This window comes from Phalacrocorax carbo, chromosome 5 (assembly GCF_963921805.1).
Source record: "Phalacrocorax carbo chromosome 5, bPhaCar2.1, whole genome shotgun sequence".
NCBI lineage: Eukaryota > Metazoa > Chordata > Aves > Suliformes > Phalacrocoracidae > Phalacrocorax > Phalacrocorax carbo.
The window spans coordinates 11271619-11292761 of NC_087517.1; the positions used below are offsets into that span (position 1 = coordinate 11271619).

General features: G+C 42.4%; 1 protein-coding gene across 2 annotated transcripts; it reads left to right on the forward strand.

The window, feature by feature from the left end:
• Positions 1–244: 244 nt before the first annotated feature.
• On the forward strand, positions 245–20238 carry LOC104053622 (protein mono-ADP-ribosyltransferase PARP14). 2 transcript variants are annotated; one of them, XM_064451155.1, is made up of 20 exons: positions 245–578; positions 707–813; positions 891–924; positions 1906–1980; positions 2175–2216; positions 2770–2967; positions 3986–4273; positions 6109–6345; positions 7195–9431; positions 10839–11072; positions 11354–11575; positions 12587–12665; positions 13621–13770; positions 14290–14352; positions 15360–15527; positions 16411–16617; positions 16704–17297; positions 18335–18480; positions 19032–19206; positions 19433–20238. In XM_064451155.1, exons 1-20 carry the CDS (start codon positions 386–388, stop codon positions 19720–19722), a joined length of 5739 nt encoding a protein of 1912 aa, XP_064307225.1. In that variant the 5' UTR covers positions 245–385; the 3' UTR covers positions 19723–20238. The 2 variants fall into 2 exon arrangements, with proteins under 2 accessions (XP_064307225.1, XP_064307226.1); XM_064451156.1 differs by lacking the exon at positions 2175–2216 and having other exon boundaries at positions 246–578.
• Positions 20239–21143: the final 905 nt, after the last annotated feature.

Sequence of the window (21143 nt, forward strand, 5' to 3'; positions counted from 1 at the left end):
AATGGGTGGTTTTACTTCACGTCACGACTTGAAGGTGTACCACAGGGAGAGCGAGGTCTGTATCATCCAGCGCCTAACCGTTAGAAGAGCCACTGAAAACAGCCGTGTACGTAAAACCGGCCTCTTGCACGCCTCTATGAAAGTGCAACACCACGGCAACGCTCCCCGGAGCGCAGCGACCTCTCTCAGCCGGGCCGCGTCCCGCCCGCCCCGAGGCAGGCGAGCGGAGGAGGGCCCCGGGCGGTCCGGCCCCGCGGCAGCCGCCATCCCGCCCCCGGCCGGGGCGGAACCCGCCGCCGCCTCTTCACTCACTGGAGAAATGAAAGCGAAAGCGGCGTCTCCGCCGCTGTCGTCGTCGTGAGGAGGGGCAGACACAGAGGCGGCCATGGCGGGGCAGCGGCCGGGCGCCTTCCCGCTGCTGGTGCGCGGCGACTGGGGCGCCGCCGAGCCGCCGCCCGCCCTGAGGAAGAAGCTGCTCTGCTACTTCCAGAGCCAGAAGCGCTCGGGCGGCGGCGAGTGCGAGCTGCGGGCCGGGACCGCGGCCGGGCAGCTCCTCGTCTGCTTCGCCCACCCCGAGGGTGAGCGCCCGGGGCGGGGGAGGGGGCGCTGATGGCCGCTACCTGCGTTTTGGGGGTGGGGGTGTGTGGGGTGTGGTGGCGGCTGCCGCCGCCGCCCCCCCCCCCACCGGTGCTTGTCGTGTTGGCAGTGAGGCAGCGGGTGCTGGACCGGCGGGTCCATGAGCTGGACTGGGGGCCCAGAGGGCGGCTGTCGCTGCTCGTCACCGCGCCGCCGGCGGACGGCGGCCCCGCGCAGGTGAGGCGGGGGCGGCGGGCGGGAGGGGCGGGCGAGCGGCGCCCTGGGTAACCCCTCTCCTCTCGTTCCCATTGCAGGAGGCGGGAGGCGCCGGCGGGGCCGCGGCGCCAGGTAGGCTGTGCGTGAGGCGCGGTGCGGGGCTTGACCTCTCGCCTCAGCCCTGCGGGGCCGGGGCTCCGGGCTCGTCCCGCGGCTCGGCGCCGGCCCGGGGCGGCCGGATGGGAGGAGTGGCGGGGCCGCGGGGGGCTGACAGGAACCGGGCACAGAAAGCGAGCCCTCTGCTCGTCGAGGGCTTGGCCAGGCCGGCGTCGAGCTGAGCTCTTTCTTTTCCAACCACCCCCCCTTCATTTTTTTTTTAAACCACACAATTAATTGCTGAAGCACAGCCTTTAAACGGCGGAGCACGCATAGAAACTGAACGAGCCAACTTCGTATGCAGTTTTGTAGCAGTTCCAGCTGACTTCGCGTGTGTTCTCCCTGCAGCCGGAGCTTGCTGATCGTACGTAGCGAGCTTATCTCTACATGCAGACTACGTTATTAGCACAAATGAGGGCAGCGCACAGGTGAAGATCGAGGGCGTCGACTAGAAAAGCAGTCTGATGGATATTGCCGTTATCTTTTGATTTCTAATTTAGCTGTATTCCTTATTGTTTCAAACTAGCAGGTAGAAAAGTTGCACAGAGATAGAATAGGTAGTGAGAGATGCTTTTACAGAGGTGCCTGGCTTCTAAGGGCGGTTCCCTCCAGAAGAGGGGTGTCCTCAACAGGTGTCGTGTTCAACAGCACAGTTTTTGTGTGAGGGTAGCGCTGTAATGCGCGGGAGGACCTGCTCGCAGTGGTTAGCACATAGTCGTGCTCCGTGGGTTTGTTTTTTGACATCATGCCCAAGGCTTTTTTGAGCTTTAAAGGGGTGTTTCTGTAACCACATTCAAGATATGGTTTGAAAAAAATGAATATATGGAAATCTGTGATTCTGGCAGTGTCAAATGAAACTAAATTCAAGCTGTGTTATGTTCTGAGTCTACAAGAGTGTGACACCTTTTTGTTCTTGAAGAACGCAGTAACTGAGAAAGCATTGTCATTTATCTCTAGTTAACGAATCCCAGGTGTCTCTTCCCACCTGCCAGAATAAAGAGGCTTCTGTGCACGCTCAGCAGGAAAAGGCAGGTAAGTGAGCTGCTTACCAAGCAGAGACCGGTATATTCTTGCTTCACTGCTCTTCGTTGACCTTTGTGCTGCAATAGTGCCTTGGTCACCTGTGTGTCTTGTGGTATTTGTCTAATGTAGTGTAGAAATCATTATCTCAGGCTAAAAATAAATCATTTTTTTTCCCTTTGACTAAAAAAATAATTTTTTTTTAGTCCCTCTAGGAAACTCCTCACTTCAGTGGCTGCCTCGGACAGGTCAGCTCCTTAGGGAGAGTGTGCAGTGGATGCTGACCTCTGTTCTGGGTAACCTGTCCCTACCCAGACTTTCCCAGCTGCCACCAGCCCTGCTGGGGCAACCTGTGGTAGAATATCAGTAGCCGTATACCCTAGGTACACCTGAGCTCCTGGGGCAGCAGCCCGCCAGACCCATGGCGACCCACAGCAATGGCTGGAGCTGTAAATGGAGAGAGTGCATAGACAGAAGAGTGATGCTTCCCCTCATCGTGGATTTGTGAAGAAGCTTTCATAGCCATTGCTTCTGCTGTCCTTGCCTGGTGATGAATGGAAGCCTTTTCTCCTCACCTGTTGATAGGCAGCTCACACTAGTGATAGGCTCAGCTTATTTGCGATTTAAAAGTGGTTGTGGGGGGAAAACAAACACCTGAATTACTGTTTATTTGCCTGTTCTTTTCCCTGATCTTATCTGTGGTCTGAACAAAATGTAGTGTGAAATCTTGGAAGATAATAAGCTTGGGGTTTTTTTTCTTACCTTTTGCCTAAGGCATTAGGGTGTGATCTTTCATTTCAGAATCATGTGAGAAATTGGAAGCAGAAAATGCAGCCTCTAGGAAATCTGTCATAGTAGTAACCACTGCCTCAGGGGAGGAAATAGAAGATGAGATTGTGGAAATGTACTTTGAAAATAAAAAGAAGTCTGGTGGGGGGGCAATCGAGTCCTACCTCAAGAAGAATCAGCAAATGATCATCACCTTTCAGGATGAGAAAGGTATGATGGTATCTCATGGGTGTTACATTCCTAAAGCTCCCATTTAAAAGTAGGTGTTGGCTCGTGCTGGATCTCTTTGTGGGTATTGCTTCAGCAAAAATGGTGTATTATTCCCAAAGAGTGACGGGACGTAAAAGGAGCAAATGTGCCTGTCTGTCCAATGTGGATGTGGGTTTCTGAGTGTTCATACAGAGGGGAAAAAAGGTGGTTCTCTAGACCTGTCCCAAATGCTTGATCAAGCCATTACATAGAATAATGCAGGAGAAATGTCAGGAGCACGGCAGAATAAGTAAACCTTAATTCTAGTTCAGCAGACCAGACAAAACATCTGCTGTATTAACAGCAGATCACGGGTGAATATTATTTTGTTGTATTTTCTTTCGTATACATTTTAATTGCCAGGGTTTTGGACATCGATAGGAAAAGAGGTAGTAAATATTTATGTATTTGTAAGATAGAGAGGTGAATGCTCACTTCTGTGGAGAAAATTATTTTGAAGCAGCCTCAATTTATCTGTAGTTTTCCTATGCTTTTCTCTACACTTAAGTGCTGTTGGCTGCTTGTTAATCTGTGAAGGATGTATGCAAAAAGAGGAAACTGTTTATGAGGAATAGTTAAATATAGTTAACTATATTTGACTATGTTAAATATTTAGTAGTTAAATATTGTTAAATACATGAGAGAAGCAGGATGGAAACCCTTCACTTTATTTGCTATTTATTAGAAGAACAGTTTCTTGCACTGAGGGCAGTAGAAAGGAGATAGCACTTACCTCAGAAAGTAACCTTTTTCTTTTTTCTTTTGTTTTTCCCCTTTGAGGAGACTGGGAACATCTACATCATAGAGTAGCTTTTATCCTGACCCTAACTTTTGATGTAGTTCTGCCTTATTTCTGTTACTTCTGTGTTACAAGAAAATATAGCTGGCCAGATTTTTAAAGTAGAGTGTAATTTAGCATTTTGCTCTGCTGTGGTGGGAGGGGAAGGGAAGATCACATTTTTGTTTCCTGTGGAACTAGATGCCCAAGAAGTTTTGCAAAGGAATCATCACTCGGTGAAGAAAATTGATCTGTTTGTGAAGCCATGGCAAGAGGAGACTCTCCAGGAGCTGTGCCAAGTGGAGGACTCTCAAGGATCCTCGCCTTCCACCGTAGTTGTGCTTGAAAATGTGCAGGAGACAGTAAAAGAATGTATGTTAATTATGCTGGTAGAGAACATCAGTGGCTTGTCGGAGGATAATGGTGACTTCAGTCTGGAAATGATACCTGAAATACGTTCTGCTGTAGTTACTTTTACTGGAAATACTGGTAAGGAGTTGGAGTTGCAGATCTTTTTTATTAGCTATTTGTTTGTGTGTGTGTGTGAGGGAGTCTAAGCAGGAAATTAGTGTTTTCTGCCATAGGTTTAAGGTTTAATCTGATATTGCATCATTTTTAAATGAGGATTTATTCTACCAAAGTTGATGTCATACCTTTTTTTCTGTAAGGTGTAGAGACCAGCATAAGTCAGAAGAGGGCTAGGTCTGATTTGGATAGTAAACAGAACAGGTAGGACTAAAAACAAACTATAACTTTATACAAGCAACATATGGATGTATTTGGTCTTGGAACAGGTTGATGTTAAAGGCTCTCTTTGCCAAAAGGTGTTACATGTGTAGTAAGTTTGTATGGATTTGAGGGAAAATTGAACAAGTCTGTGGAACAGAGCTTTTTAAGGTTATTAAATAGACTGCATTAGGCTTGTGAAATCTACTAAAAATAGTTGGATGTTGGCAGAGGATTAGGGAAGGAGCATCTTCTTCCAGCTGTTCTCTAGATAGCTGCTGTGGCCATTGCTGGAGTCTGGGAGTTACGTGAAGTGTGGAATTAACACCCTATGCTTTGCCTGATGCTGCAGTACCAACTAGTTGATAAGCTACTGTGTGCCCACTGTGGTTTTTCAGTGTGTTTGATACCATACACTTTCTTTTCTGCCTTATTAGTGATTGATGACAAAGGCATCTTCTAGCTGAGAGGGGAGTGTCTGCTCCTACTTCTCACCAGTGAGAGGTTGGGGGGTACATCGTGGTTCCTGACAAGATTTATGGTTGATATTAACAACAAATTCCATCCCAGGATATGGTCAATAGTCAGTGGTACGATAAGACCAGATTCAGAAACAGTGTAAGCCATAGCTGATGCTGTAGAGATAACAGCATTGCATTGCAAGGAGGACTGAATTAAACTGACAGTGGTGAACTGGTTCCGGGATTCTGAGTGCTGCTGCACTTGAGTCCTTTTAGGGACAAGGTGACTTTACGTGTGCCTGATTCCGGGTGAGGAAGTGGGACAGGAAAGAAGAGAGACTTGTCTTCTGCATGGAAAAATTGTAAATACCTTTATAAGGTAGAATGTGGTGAAAACCAGTTATATGCCACTTTGAGTCAACTTCGTGGGAATAGCTGTATTGCTGGTAATACGTAAGAATGAAGTTGCTTAGAAATCTTAAAGTTGTGATGGGATTAGTCTGTGGTATAACTAAACCAAAGAAGTTTTCAGTCTCTGAGAAGGTGTAGGGTTTTCTGCTTTAGAAGTCAGAAATCATCTGCCTCTCATACTGTGGGCCAGTCCCAAATTTTTGGTGTAACCTTTAGGAAATAAGTAGATCTTTTAAAAACTTAATTATATGTTCGCTTGACAGATGTAAAAGTGACTTGACTATCTTTTACTGTGATGATCATAGGGGGAAAAATAGACAAAAATAGAATGTGTTGACCATAAAACTGAAAGAATTCAAATTTGAACTGTTAACTTATGTCTGATTAGTTGTGTATAAAGCCATAGCCCAAAAATAAACCTGATTTTATTTTCTTTGGGGGTTAATGAGACCCAGTGCTACTCAGTAGGAAAACCAGTGATGTATTCTGGCCTCGGTAGTTGTAGTCAACAATTGTGGTCAACCATGTGGTGAATACAAAGTGACAGATACTGAGTAGGTGGAAAGAAATAGCTTTGTGGGCACCTCGGAGTTGACAGATGCTTTGTAATCCAGTGCTTTGGCCAACGCACACAGCAATAGTCTGCTAACATCGTAGCAGAAAAGCGAACTACTAGTTTGATTTTGGTTTTCTTTGGTTGTTTTCCCTTCTCCTTTCTCTTTCTAGCTGCAGTGGAATTTGCTAAAAATTTTAATCAAAACCACAGAGCAAAGCAACAGAATATTACTGCACGGTGCCTCGAGCTAACAAGAAGCATTAGGGCTGAAAACATACCACCTAACACACCCAGTGACTATATAACTGTCTACTTTGAAAACAAGAAGAATGGAGGTGCACAAGTAGTTGATGTTCAGCAGCTGCCTGATGAAGATGCAGCTATCATTACATTCAATGACCATAAAGGTAATGCAAAAATATAGTTATTTATTTCCCTGAGATACTTTCACTTAAAAATAAAAATGTGGATTTTGCTAGAGAAATGGGTATTTTGCCCTTGTAAAACAGCAGATCTGGTGCTTTGTCAGCAGGTCTCTGCTAACTGGAGTGCATGCTTAAGTTTTGGACCAGCTGGGCATGAGGCATAGAATATTTTCTTTTTTTAATGCCCAGTTTATTTCACCAAGGCCTTGATCCTTACAGAGTTTGATAGAGAAAGCACAGCCCCATGTAGTGCCGGAGACTTCTCCGCACCCTGGCCTCCGCCACCAGCTGCCCCATGGCTATGTGTGCTGTCTGGCTTGTCTGAGGACAATTTCTTGGGTGGCTTTTTGGCCAGAGAGCAGGTGCTGTGGCTTGTCTAGCCAATGACAGGAACATGAGCGTCTGTGGAAGCTGGGGGCATTGCAGTGAAGGGGAGAGTTGAAGAATGTAGATGCTGGTTTTGAGGGAAGTGGAAGAGCTGTGATTTGATACTCCTGAGTAACAGCCCAGACAACTTCAGAGTCAGACAGTTCAAGTACAGCATATAACAGAAGTGGGCACAGAGACAGTGCTGTGCATAGCTCCTCCTGGAGGTGGACGGTGTTGGTTCTTACCTGTCTCTCTCTAACTTATTCTTTGGCATTTAAAGCCAGTAACTCTTCAATAATTTGGAGTTATGTCTGTCTGGGAAAGGGGGAAAATTCTTGTAAAACTATTCTGTAACAAGCATCATTATGTAGAAAACAAAGTTGAGAAAGAATGGAAGATCATCTGTTTTTTTTTTTTTTAAGTGCTAGCATTAATTGTTTGTGTTTTTGTTGTTTGTTTTAGATGTAACCAATATCTTGGCAAAGCAACATTCACTCAATAAAACACCAATATCTGTCTATCCTTACTACACCTCACTGGGAGCAGCTCTATATGGAAAGGAAGGGCCACAAATAAAGAAGCCAGATCCAATTACAGTGCCTCTGAATCCACATGTCTGGCATTACTTGCAGAGCAATAATAGGCTAATTGAGGCAATAAGTTGTGAAATGGCAAAGTGTAATTGTGAGCTAGCATGGCCTGAACCCCACTGTGCAGACCCAAAAGTTACTTTGCATCCTTCAGCTGCTTTGTCTAAGCAGAAGAGATTATTATCTCGATTGATCAAGACATGGACTGAAAATGTTTCCACAGTATTTTCAGAAAGCATATCAAAGTACAAAGTAGTTAAATATAAAATAAGCACAGAGGTGTGGGAAGCCATTAGAAACAGTTTTACCCATGATCAAGTTCTAATAATCCCATATATTTCCAAGGATTTACTTGTTCTAGTAGGTGAAAAAGAAGTTGTGAAGAATGTTGAACAAGAACTGAAGTTTCTGATAGAAAAGGTCACCAGAGAATTTGAAAGAGAAAAGCTAAGAATTGAAGAAATGGTGGTAATGGGTCCAGGGGAATATGCAATTTTACAGAGTACTAGTCTTGAAGAAAGTATTCGTGCAGAGTTCCCAGCCCTGCAGATAACTTATGATCATTTGCAGAAGATAATTAACCTATGTGGAATGCCTGAGGAAGTTTATAAAGTGAAAGGGGAAATATTGGATGCTATACGCAAAATGGTAAAGAAAACTGTTAATATCCACCCTTATATTTTCCAGTTTTTAGAGCATGTTGATAATGAAACCCTGTCACAGAGCCTGTTTATGTCAAAAAAAATCAATGTCTTTTATGAGCTTGGCACAGAAGCTATCATCTTGAAAGGGAGTAGTCCTGGAGATCTCCTAGAAGCAGAAGAAGAAATAAAGAAGGAACTGGACTACAAAAGCATTACTTTGGAGGATGAGTCAGTCCTCCAGAAGAAGGAATGGAGTATGCTCACCAAGCGAAACTGCTATAATGAAGCTGTAACAGTCACTCAGGCAGAAAGTCAGGTCATCATTGCTGGTTGTTCTCACGCAGTAGCAAAAGCCTGTAAGGAACTTTCTAACTTTATAGATGAAAACACGCAGGTACAAAAGGTCATTGGAGGAAAGCCCATGGCCGTCATAATGTTTTTTGAGAAAGAGAAGACCAATATTTGGGGTGACTTACAGAATAAAGGTGTGAAAGTTGACTTCAGCACACAGGAGAAAGGTAGAGTTATATCCCTGAGTGGGCCGAGAAAAGAAGTGCTGAAGGGAGTCACCTTAGTTGAACAAATTCTGTCTGGCTTGCATTATAAGCGTGTGGTAATTAGTGAGCCAGGCGCCAAGTCGTATTTGAAAGAGCGAGAACACTTTTTTGTCACCAGTGTGAAACATGACTTTAAGTGTCTAGTCAGGCTGGAAGAGCAGTCAGAACAGCAAGAACATAGTGATACAGGCAAGCCCTATAAGCAGGTGACCATAGGTGGAGTTGTAATAGCGGTTTATAAAGGTAACTTGTGTCATTACCCTGTTGATGTTGTGGTAAATGCATCTAATGAAGAGTTAAAACACATTGGTGGCCTTGCTGAGACACTGTTAAAAGCGGCTGGTCCAGAGCTGCAAAAGGAGTGCGACGAGCTGGTGAGGAAGAACGGGAGTTTGCAGCCTGGGTGCGCAGTTATCACGGGCGCTGGGGAACTTCCCTGCAAGAACGTCATTCACGCTGTTGGGCCCAGGTGGAGGAAGGATGAAGCAGAAAAGTGTGTGTACTTGTTAAGAAAGACAGTGAAGAAAAGTCTGCAACTAGCTGAAACATTTAATCATCGTTCCATAGCTCTGCCTGCCATAAGTGGAGGGATTTTTGGCTTCCCGCTGGAACTGTGTACATATTCGATTGTATCCTCCATCAAGGAGACCTTAGAAGAATCCATGGGGGACAGCAGCTTGAAGGAGGTTCATCTTGTGGATATTGCACAGAATAACATTCAGGCTTTTGGCAAGGCACTGGTGGAAGTGTTTTCAGATTATTTGCCTTCCAGCAGGTCACTGGACCAGACCAGTACAGTTCATCAACCTAGGAAAAGTAGAAGTTCTCAAAATAGCAAAAACTTCCTGGTAACGACTGAGGAAGGCCTTGACATCATGCTGGAAAAAGGAAGCATTGAAGATGCTACAGTAAGTGTTTTAAATCATCTGCTTTTACAATATCAAGTGGGGGTTTTTTGGGTTTGTTGTTTTTTAAAAGAAAAAAAACAACAAACTCCAACCAACCATCATCTGTAATTAGCAATGTAACATGTTTGATACATTACCGAAACTGGCTGTCACTGCTGATAATGAGAACTGCTATTAGGTGACTGTCTTACGTGTTAGATACAGATGGCTGTGCAGCATTGCATTTTTTCATCTACTGACACAGAGGCACACAGATCCTTGTGGTACACAGTGCGTTACAGTTTAGCAGAAGCAACTGGGATCAGCAGGAACAGTTCTGGGCTCCAAACCCACCTTACCCTGCCTTGCTCAGTAGGAACCACCTGCATGCAGCATTGACCTTCCCTGAAAACCTAATTACCAGTATCTGGTACTAGCGCAGAAGAGGGTGCTCAGTGTCAGTTAACACAAGTACCCTGCTGAGTAAGAGTGGCTGGGCTGCTTCCAGATCCACTGTGGGCTGGATGCAGCACAGACATGCACACCTGAGCCCTGGGCCCACAACCAGTCTGGTTCTCCCTGCATCTGTAGGATATTTGTCAGGGGAACTCTTATCCATTATGGCATTGAAGATTGGCACATGACATGCAGTTGCTATTGCATTTCCTGTGGAGAACCAACCTCACTGGTCAACTTCCAGTTGCCTCCAGTATTGAATTGCTGTTAGCTGGCTTTACTGGGATCACTGATACTGGAAGCAACTCTTTTTCAGAACCCTTTCCATAGTGGCCAGCAAATCCTTTCAGGAGTGGATGCCTCCCATGGCTTGTGATTGCAGCTCCTCTAGTTGGCCAGGGCAGAATACACATTGAAATGTGTAGAGGGGTCCTTCCTGAGGAACTGAATATAGTGCTTGACACAATGTTCATAGCCCTTTGTATTTTTCTTCCTTGGAAGTTACTGCCTTTCTCACTTCTTTCTCCATAGATTTCCTCCAGTCTTGTTTGGTTTTGGCTTCTCCTTTTTCTCTAGACCAGTCGTGTATGGAAGATCTTGCTTCCCTCAGTGAACGTAGATTTCCTTTGGTCTGTGAGCTTCTCTTAGAGAGCAAACTTCATAAATGTTTTTCAAAGGGAGATAGAATGAGTAGACTGGGAATGCAGAATTTTGATTTCAAGCCAACAGGAGAAAGTTAATTTAAATGTTAACTCAGCTTTTGTGTTGCTATGGGCAGGCTCATGGTACTAGAACTGAGCATAACTTTTCTGGGTTATTCTGAAACTTCGTTCGCTCTCAGATTGCTGACCCAAACATTGACTTTGTAAATCAGCACACTGGCTATATTTGCTTAATCAGTGCAAAATTTACATTTGGTACTTAAAAGACTTGATACTTAAAAGCTAGAGTTTTTGCTTGTGTGTTTTTCAGACAGACATTGTTGTCATCAGTATTGCCAAAGATCTCCAGCTTGATAAAGGGCCTCTCTCTAAAGCTTTGCTAAGCAAGGCTGGGCCAATGCTTCAGATGGACTTAAAAGAAGGCGGCCTAGGAAGAGCACCTGAGGAAGGATCTGTGTTGAAAACAAAAGGTTACAATCTAGGTTGCAGTGTTGTGCTTCATGCTGTTGTACCTGCGTGGTCCCAGAAACATGCATCTGCAAAGGTATAAGGGGTTTCATTTGCCTGAACTGTAATTCAATTGGGCTTTATAGAGGGTTTAATGCAACCTCTACTTTGAAATGAGGGACAGTTTCATAGGGGATGAGAGAGTTTGGGCTGTTCTGTTTTAGCTGTGTGGCTAATCTCTCATTGACTGATAGACTCCTTGTGATGTATGCAATTATTGTATTTTAATACCAAGATATAGCTAAAAAGGAAAGTGCTACATTGCACAAACTGAAAAAAATTATTTTCCGTAATTGAAAAAATAATCATGCTTTACAGGTCTTGGGTGACATCATCACAAAATGCCTGCAGATTGCTGAGGAACTGTCTTTAAAGTCAATTACTTTCCCAGCAATTGGTACAGGGAATTTAGGATTCCCGAGGCCTATTGTTGCTCAATTACTGTTTGACAAAGTGTTTGAATTCAGCAGTAAAAATGGAGTAAATTCTCTTGAGGAAGTTCACTTTCTGTTGCATCCAAAAGACACAGCTAATATTCAGGTGAGTTACTGTGTTTTTCTGTCTATTATATGCTGTTTTATTTGGGTCTCTGTCATGATAACTTGGCTATCTGATGGTCTCCAAAGAATCCACAGGGTGCATGTTCTTATGCTGAAGAAGTTTGCTGACAGTCTCTCTTGTCTGTACTGAAAGTTCTGTTTTTGGTTCTACCTCTCATGGTCACCTGCCTGTCCCATACAGCCCTGCTCCCTTCCTATCCTCTTCTGTTCCCTGGTAATAATTCAGACAAAAGTGTAATTACTCTTTCACTCGTGAACACACCTAATTCTTCAGTACATAGGACTCGCCTGCATATAAACTTGCTGTAACTCATGCATAGATGCCTTCACTCTTGGAAAAAGGAGTGCTTTCAATGGCGTGCTAGTGTCTATTTTTAGGAAGAATAATTACGCTGGATTGCTCTGCTGGTAAACTTCTCCAGTAGAAATATATCAGTATCCCACATCCCTCTTTGTTCAGTATGACGTTAGCACAAATTTTCTATATCCATGCTCAAGTTACTCATTTTGCACTTGAATCTCTCGGAGCAGTCACACTGTGAATTAACATCCAAATAAGTGTTTCTGCGTCTGTTGTCTTCTGTTATTTTGTGCAGTAGCTAGTATATTTTGAAAGGCCAAACTTGAAAGCTACTGTGCTAAAGCCTGAGCTATTGCTTATAAAGAAGGGTGGCACTAGATGCAAGACTTGAGTTAGAGTGTAAAGTAGCCCCTCGGCGTAAGGATGCTGTCCATGAGTGTATCCCTCTGAATGGTAACTAGGGTTTTGGCTTAGGTTTTTTATCAATTCTGTCTTGTTGCTCACACTGAATAACTTTGCTCTCTGAGAGCAACAGTGTGTCGAGACTTGCCACCAGTGTTAGGGCAGATGGTATGAAGTAATTTGCGTTAAGCTTTTTCTAAATGTTTTTTAACTTTACTTTTCAAACCTTTATTTCTATTGTGTAATCTGAAGACTCCTACAGGGCTTGACTGTAATTTCCTTCTTTAGGCATTTTCAGATGAACTTGAGAACAGATGTGGAAATAAAGTACAGAACACTTCTCCAAATAAAGCTAGCCAAGGCTCTGGTAAGCTTGTTTCACAGAGGTTGTGTGCCTAATGGATTTATTTTTTTTTAAATTCTGTTATATATTCTAGGGAATGCATTAATTATGGATGTTCAGGTATTTGTTTGGTAAGCGTGTCATTCCTAAAGTCCAAGTAACTGTTGAAGTGGCTGCTGTTAAAGGCAGCATATAGTATTTTCAGGTTGAGTGTCTGTAATGTCTGAAACAGTGTTGGAGATGCTAAGAAAAAAAAATGTGCCTGTGATTCATTATCTGGCTAGTGCCCCTACAAATCAGGACAACAGAAGCTGTCATGTGCTGAGGGCACAAGGAAGGCTTTTTCTTTTATTGCTGCAGTACTTGATTAGATTGCGAACAAGTCAGTGTCTTCCTGGGAAGGCAGGTGAGTTTGTGGTTGTATGTCTCAAAGTGGCCTCTCTGGAATACTCTTAAATCTTTTACACGTTCAGATAAATCGCAAAACCAAACTGAAGGAGCTTTAGTGTTATGCAGCCTAATGGAACTGCAGAGTATAGAAAACGAGTTATGTTGAAAACTTAATCCAGTCTTTACAAATAACGTGTAGGTAAAACATTCTTGTCAGAGTAGAGAACCTGCCTGAAAACAGAGACAGAGGAGCAAGAGAGAGAGACTTGGAAAGTTTGCTGCTCTCTTACCTTGGAGTTTCAAAGGCTCGTATAGTAAAATGTTGCAAAGTAGTGTCTGTATATCAGGTGTGCAGCAGAACAAGTGTTTTTCCCATCTTGGCATGAATAGCAATGATAGGAATAGGTTGAGGTTGATCAGAGACTCCTGTGAGAAGGAATGATTTTCAGGTAACATGGCAGGCAGTGCTCTTCCCTGGCTGAGTCTGGAGGCAAACTGTGGTCTCTGTAGGCATTGCAACCATGAACAAGCCCCTTGTCTCTTACCTCATTGCTCCCGTCTGCTCAGGGTCTGTGTTGCTTTCCTGCAGCTTCCTCTGGTACCTCTTCAACCCCGGCACAGGGTGTACATGAAATGACAATTGGCTCCATCATATTCCGGGTGGCAGAAGGTGATATTACCAAGGAAGAGGGAGATGTCATTGTAAACATAACAAATGAAACCTTCAGCCTGAAAACAGGTATTTTAGTTGTTTTTATGTGTGAAAACAGTATATGTGGTTGGAAGGGCTGGATAAGGGAAGTAGGAGGTTTTGGTTTTTTTTTTTCAATGTTTCAAACTCTCTTGTTTCACAGCGTGGTTTCTATATTGCTTCTTAGGGTACAAAGGTTCAATCAGGAAGTGTCTGAAACTCTTTGTTACTCTGTGTTACACGATGGCATGTTTAAGACTCTTGCAGAAAGGGAAATTAATAACTTTAATTTTTTAATAGAATCTTTTTATAGAGCATCTTGGACTAAAGGAGAAGACAAACCTTAATGAGGCTTTGACCTCAGTGAAACTTAAGTACTTCTAGACATAACTTTGAATTGAAAAGCATAAGCCTAAAATGTGAGCAAGAGTGGTTTTCAATTATAACCTTTACTGTTACCAGGATTGAGATATTTTAGGTATTAGTGGTGTGCAGTTCTGCCTCAGATGGGACTTTAACGGCATTAGTAGTAATAACAGTGGATTCATATGCCTCTTCTCATTTAAGGTGTCTCTAGAGCAATTCTGAATGGTGCTGGAAAAGCAGTTGAAGATGAATGTGCTCAGCTAGGTATGGCACAACATTTCTGATCTCCTTTCTGAAGGTGTTCGTGCGTGGCAGGGAATCTGTTGGAATACTTTCTCAGTGTCTACTGTACATTTTCTTGCACTGTGTTACATCAGCTAGTTAATGTGATATTTGTAAAACATCTAATGAGGGAAGGAAAAGAAAAATCCTCAAGAAGAGGGGGCTTCTAAGCATATGTAAAGAACTAAATCTATTCATTATTGCATCCTCTTATTCCAATAAAGCTTTCCATGATAAAAACAAATCAAGTCTACGTCAAACAGCCACAAGCAAGGGATGATGTTGGCAGAAATGTTAATAGAGAAGCCATACCTCACTGGAAGCAACTGGCTACATGCAACTCCTTTGTCATTCCCAAGTGAGAAAATGTATGCTTTTGGCTTAACTAGCAACCCACTACCACATCCTCTGTGTGACCAAGAGGGAAAACTAGTGAGGTTGGGTTCCTGCCTCAGAAGAGGCATTTAGTTGTAGACCAAATTCAGCTAGTGAACAGCAAATATAATGAATAGGGAGTGAGGATGGACAAGTGTGGGGTTTAAAACCCCACAAAATAAGGGAAGCGGGAAGGATGCTGTTGCGGACATCAGCTTGGAAGACCAATCAAAGGAAAAGAATGATGTGGAGGAGAGATTCTCAGGCTGTCTAGCCTGAATTACCCTCTTAGAGGTAAACCTCTGCTGTGGAGGCTAGGTGGCACACTTGTGTGAAGCCAGAGTGTAGTACTAGCCTGCACGAAGTTCTCCAAGTCTGCAGAGCAAACCTGACAAAGGCACACACAGACTTTATTTGCCAAATGAGGCAAATACTTTGCAAACATAAAATGAATCCTTGTGACTTGGAAGTAAGGATAGAGGGGGTTGCACAATTTGTGGAAGGAGACTTGAAGCTTATCCTGGTGCATATTTGTCATCATTTCTTATCTCCTAATCAGTACACATCTATATTGTGAATAATTGTTGATTGATTACTTTCTACTTACATTTCAGCCTCACAACATAAAAAGAGCTATATCATCACCCAAGCAGGACGCCTGCCATGCAAAAACATAATTCATTTTGTTGCCCAAGAAGATATCAAGATGCTCGTCTCCAAAGTGCTTCAGGAGTGTGAATTACAGCAGTACACCTCTGTCACCTTCCCAGCAATTGGAACAGGTCTGTGTCTCCCTTTTGAAATGATTCAGAGCATGTGATTTTGCTGATCTCAGGGTTGAAGCAATGAGTTTGATTTATCTGGAGGGGCTATTCTTTTTGTGAAAATATATTAAGAAACTGCAGGCTTTAAAAATATTACTAAAACCTTATGAAGACCTAGAAAGCTTCACTCCCGGTAGTCAGCTAGTATGTGAAGAATATGAGTGCTCTAGAGCCAACACTTCCTTGCTAACAGAGATTCAGAGGTATGCCTTGGAGACCTTGGTCCCTGGAGAACCATAAATATTTGTCACAACAACCTGATATGTGTGGGCTGCTCATTGGAGAATATCCAGGGAGCTACTACTCCATTGCTGAAATCAGTAGATGATGCAACTCTGGCTAGCAGCCGTACAAGTAGGGTTGATATGGATGGAATGTGAACCTGTCAAAAAGGCCAGATTATCCCTTTTTCTTCTCTTATTATTTTCAGTTAGTTCAGTAGAGTAAAGAATCCAGAACTGGGCCCCAAGTATGCAGGAACCTCTTGCATGAATAAAACTAGACTTGTTTTTTGAGCAAAGGGTTGGCTACCGGGCCATTGAGTGTCAAGCCTGTGGTCTATAAAGTAACCAAGCCATATCGTCTACATCATAACCTAATTGGTCACCATGTCAACAAAAATAAACTTCAATTTTTCCCCTTGCTGGGAAGGTGGTCTTGAACCTCATTTTCCTGAGAAATAGAAACCTTTCCTAATTGCTAGCCTGAAGTTATTTCTGACCTGTTTATGATCCAAGTGATTGTGGGTATGGTCATAACTGTTCCTTTAAAGATGTTTTAACCATTTGTAGCAGTTATTGATGCTTTTTTTTAAAGGCAAAATGTTTATAACTTGTTTTAGGTGAGGCAGGCCGTGATCCAGCTGTAGTAGCTGATGACATGATAGAGGCAGTAACTGACTTTGCAAAACGTAAATCTGCTTCATCTGTGAAGACTATTAAAGTTGTCATCTTTCAGCCACATCTGCTAAGTGTGTTTCATACAAGCATGCAGAAAAAAGAAAAGTCTGCTAAAACAACAGCCAAATCATTGCTTTCCAAAATATCATGTAAGTAGAGGTCACTTAAATACAGCTTATAGATTGATCTGTGTAGCACCAGCTGATAATGGTTATATTTGTGTATTTCAATGTAGCATTGTGGAGCTCTGACAAATGTTCCCGAAAGGAAAAACCAAAAGCAGTTTTGGAAAATAAAATCAACCTGGCTGTTGTGCAGATTTGTGGTGAAAACAAAAAGAAAGTGGAAGAAGCTGAAAACTGGTTGAAAAGTACAATTTTAAAGGAACAGTTTCAACATGAAATCACGGATGAGTCTATCTCTCATTTTGGTGAAGCGGAGAGTAAGGAGCTGCATGACCTACAAAAGAAATTAAAAATTGCTCTTCATTTGGGTAGTAACTCTATTCGAATTTCAGGCATTGAAAAAGATGTCTGGATTGCTTATTCAGCTGTTCAAGAAATGATCCACAGAGTAAAAGCTGTTAAACAGGAGCAGATCAGGGCAGAACTTTTTCAAAACTTAATTCAGTGGAAATACTTTAAAAATGATTCCTATGTGCCCTTTGACAGCCTCACAAATATGCACTTGGAAAATGCTTTCATGGAAAAGCAGAAAGAAGTATCAGCCATCATTGATGAGAAAAAATACACAGTGAATATAGGTGATAGATATGCTATGGATGATGAAGGAAAACGTACACCTGTTGTACGTGTTGATAAATCTGAAGGTAAGTAAAAGCATCTTGACCAATGTTCTTATGTTAAAACTAAGTTGCATCCAGGCTAGTAAAAGTGAGAAATGGTAAATATATGCAAAAATATTGTTAGGACCATTGTGTAGATCTTTTTCTGGAAAATGTAGAAAGGAACTGAATTGGGAAATTAAAAGAATCCTGCGGTTATTTAAATTTTTTAAAAAAATATAGATAATGTGTTCTGAGGTTCTTAACAGGCTTACTAACAATAATTAGATGTTTGTAGCAGCTGGCATTCTAGATCTCGGCTCATTTCTGTTCTTGAGATGTACCTTCTTCCATTTACTTCTGGTCCTCTACAATATAAGGAACTACCTTTTTTCTTACTCGCCCATACAGGGATTTTCCCAGTGTATTATTTTTCTTTGTCCTGGTGTGACTCAATTTTACAGGGGCACATTTTATATCTTAATGGGAAAAACCGTTTTGTCCACTTAACACTTGAAAGTGGATGTCTGTATCATTGCTGGATGTCTGTAGCATTTGCATCAGTGAGTGTTACTGTTTGACAATATGGCTAGATACCAGGCCTCACATGAAATGAGAGAAGGGAAGAAAGGGAAGACTTCTGCTTTTCAGATGGAGAGTATGTTCTTGAACTTCTTAATTTAAAACCTTCCTTGTTGAGCTGCTTTGCTCCTAGTGTCCCAGTTGATGAGAATTAGCTGCTCAGTAAATCTGCATTTGCCCCATGTCCTTGAAAATGTGATTTGCAGGGAATGCTACCGGTAAAAGGTGTTGCAAAGGATCCCTCTTCAGCTGTGAAGAACAGGTTTCTCTTTAAACTACTGATTCAGGCACGTTGATTGTCAGTGCAGTGGCAAACTAGAAACTATAATGCCCTAATCCTCTAGTAAAAGACCCATGGAATACTCTTGGCTGACAAAGACCAGTAGGCACTGCTAGTGATAAGCTAGATGTATGGGCTTTTAGAAGGGTTTGCAGCAGGGCATATTTCATTTTAAGCAGAGGGTTTGGGTAAATAGGACTGATTTATGTTTCTTCTGCAGATCAAGAGTCAACAGTGCTCCCTGCAATGTGGGACGATATGCAAAACCAGCGACTCAAAATAGTGGCACTAAAACCAGACACAAGAGAATATAGAGATGTGCAGGAAAGGTTTCTGAAGACCTGTCAGTCATTAAAAATTGAAAAGGTAAAAGCATGTCATAATTTCTGAGCATAAATACTTCAATAGCAAAGGGATGAGGTATACTAATAACAATGGAAAAATAAATTCCACTGGGATTTCTGAAGTTGGACAAGTCTTTATGGCTGTCACTAACTTTAATCAGCATCAGTTTAATGTTGTAGTTTGAGGTATTTGGAACAACTCTTAAGTAGTCGCTTCTTCAGCACCAGGGAAGAGTGTTCTTTCTTTAAATAATTTTTGCTATAGTAGAGCACAGCCCTTGCTTGCTTAAACCACCTGTGCTTTGCAGGTACACATGTCATCTATGCCCCAGAAACCTGCGAAATGGTCCTAGATTGTTTCCGATGGAGAGTTTCTGTCACAGTTTGGGATGGGTTCTGCAGTCCATCATGCCAAAGTTGGGGGTGATTTGACTAACTTATTTCATAATCTGGTATACGCGCATTGGAGGGAGGAGGAGAATCTTGGAAGTTAGTTGACTTGTTGATACACTAATGTTTTTTCATGACAGCAACCTGCCTACTTTCTTTCTGTCTTACTTTCAAACTTTGCAGATTGAAAGGGTACAGAACCCATTTTTTTGGAAGGCCTACCAAATAAAAAAGCGTGAAATGGATAACAAAAATGGCAACAGAAATAATGAGAGGCTTCTGTTTCATGGGACAAGTAAGGAGTCGTTAACCTTAATTAACAACTATGGATTTAACCGGAGCTATGCTGGAATGCACGGTAATGTGAATTTCAAAGCAACTCGTTTTCCTGAATAGGGCTAGGACTGACTTGCCATGCCATCTGTATAGTTGTATAGTCCTGCTTTGTATGCAAAATTATTTAGTTAAATCTCCCTATTGCAAATAAAAAACAAAATTGTCAGGAGATCCACAGGCTCTGAAGATGGCAGATAAGTGATTGCTGCTACTGAAATGCTCATGAACATTTGTTTTTCTGACTACAGCTGCAAACTTTGGAAATGGAACATATTTTGCTGTTAATGCCAACTATTCTGCCAGCGACACCTACTCTAGACCAGATGCGCAGGGGAAGAAGTACATGTACTTGGCTCGAGTCCTTGTTGGAGAATATTCTCAAGGGACAAGAGGATCAATTACTCCAGCAGCAAAAAACGCTAGTAACCCCACAGATCTGTTTGATAGTTCAACTGATAATGTGAACCAGCCATCCATGTTTATCATATTTAATGACATTCAAGCTTACCCAGAATACCTTATCACTTTCACTAAATAAGCATTTTGAGTGCAGCAAAGATTGAATATCTTCCAGTCTTTGTGGATTTTGTTACAAGTGTTTCTGTCCTACACAATGAAAACAGTAAATAGTTTTATCAAGTTAATTCCTTAAAGGTTTTTTACCTTTAAGCAACTTCTGGCAGTTTTGGGTAGCACTGAAATAGACTGCTTGTTTACATTGGAGTAGCTGAGCGTATTTAACACTTGAGCTCAATATCCTACTGAAAACTGCTGTTAGATTACCTGTCAAGCCTTTACACTGTGTTAGCCTCTCCATGCAGCCTTATGGCCATCCTAGTTGCACTAACAAGTGGGGAGTATTGGAAGGGATCTTCTTCCAGCCACTGACTGCTCGATGGTGCATTTCTGATGGCTTCTTACCCTCTGTAAATTGCAGTCTGCATCATGAATTATGATACAGTGATTTTCAATAAATAATTGTAGTTAATGGCTTTTGTTTGTCATTTAGCATTGGTTTTCAGCCAATAAACTTCAACGAACTTGACATCTCAAATGTGTATTTGCTTGTTTTTAATACAAAGGTTAATAATTAACCTGCCAGGGAGGTTAATAAGAGGTTCTATAGAAGGTTTTAGAAGTTGCCTGAGTTATTTATATATAGCCTAAGAGAGATAGGAAGGTAAATCTTGAGAAGGTGTTTCTGTTGTCATATACCAGCTGCAGCAATCTTCCTGTGATCTTAAGGAGGAATGACTAGAGCAAAGAGAAGTGCAAAGAGGTTTGAGGGGGTTGCTGTGGCTTAAATAAATAGGTTATCTCAACGGGGTGCTCATTAACAAACCACACCTCGGAGTTCCATGTTGGAGGGGGGGAGCAAAGCAACATCATCTTCTTTGTAGCATGTTGATGGAATAAAAAAATGTGCCCCTCTCAGCCTTAGATAGCGTAAGATCTTCCACTGAAAAAGCAGAATGTGGAGGTGCTGCTGTATCATTCTAAAAACCCTTAACTCCTCCTAATGTATTGGTTTGATTTCTTATTTGTTTGGAGAAAATCTTCCACTACTTGCTTTGCAGAGTTAGGTAGGTTGCTATTACTTTAAAAGTTTTCCTGTAGGTTGGTATGTCCATATGAGTAATAATCATAACAGGATAAACATTGCTGAGGGTTATGTTTTCTAGGGAAGGTGGTGTGAAATAATAAAACTGCAACTGAGTAGAGTCATGAGTATCAGGCTCTTCGTTCACACCCCACCCCATCAACCCCTCTGCAACAGCGCTGGAACCGCTCACTTTGGGTTTAATTGCTTTCGATTATGTCTGGTTTTTAACTGCTGAAAAATGCTGACTGCTGAATTCCTACTGCTTGAAGTCAAGATACGGCTGTGGAGGCCAAAAGTCTTAAGCTTTGCCTTAAAAATAACCTGACTTAGTCAATTCCTGCAACATCTACGCATGG

Coding starts and splice junctions, on each gene's coding strand:
- LOC104053622 (XM_064451155.1), top strand. CDS start 386: ATGGCGGGGCAGCGGCCGGGCGCCTTCCCGCTGCTGGTGCGCGGCGAC. Junction 579..706: donor CTGCTTCGCCCACCCCGAGG/GTGAGCGCCCGG, acceptor TCGTGTTGGCAG/TGAGGCAGCGGGTGCTGGAC. Junction 19,207..19,432: donor GAGCTATGCTGGAATGCACG/GTAATGTGAATT, acceptor TTCTGACTACAG/CTGCAAACTTTGGAAATGGA.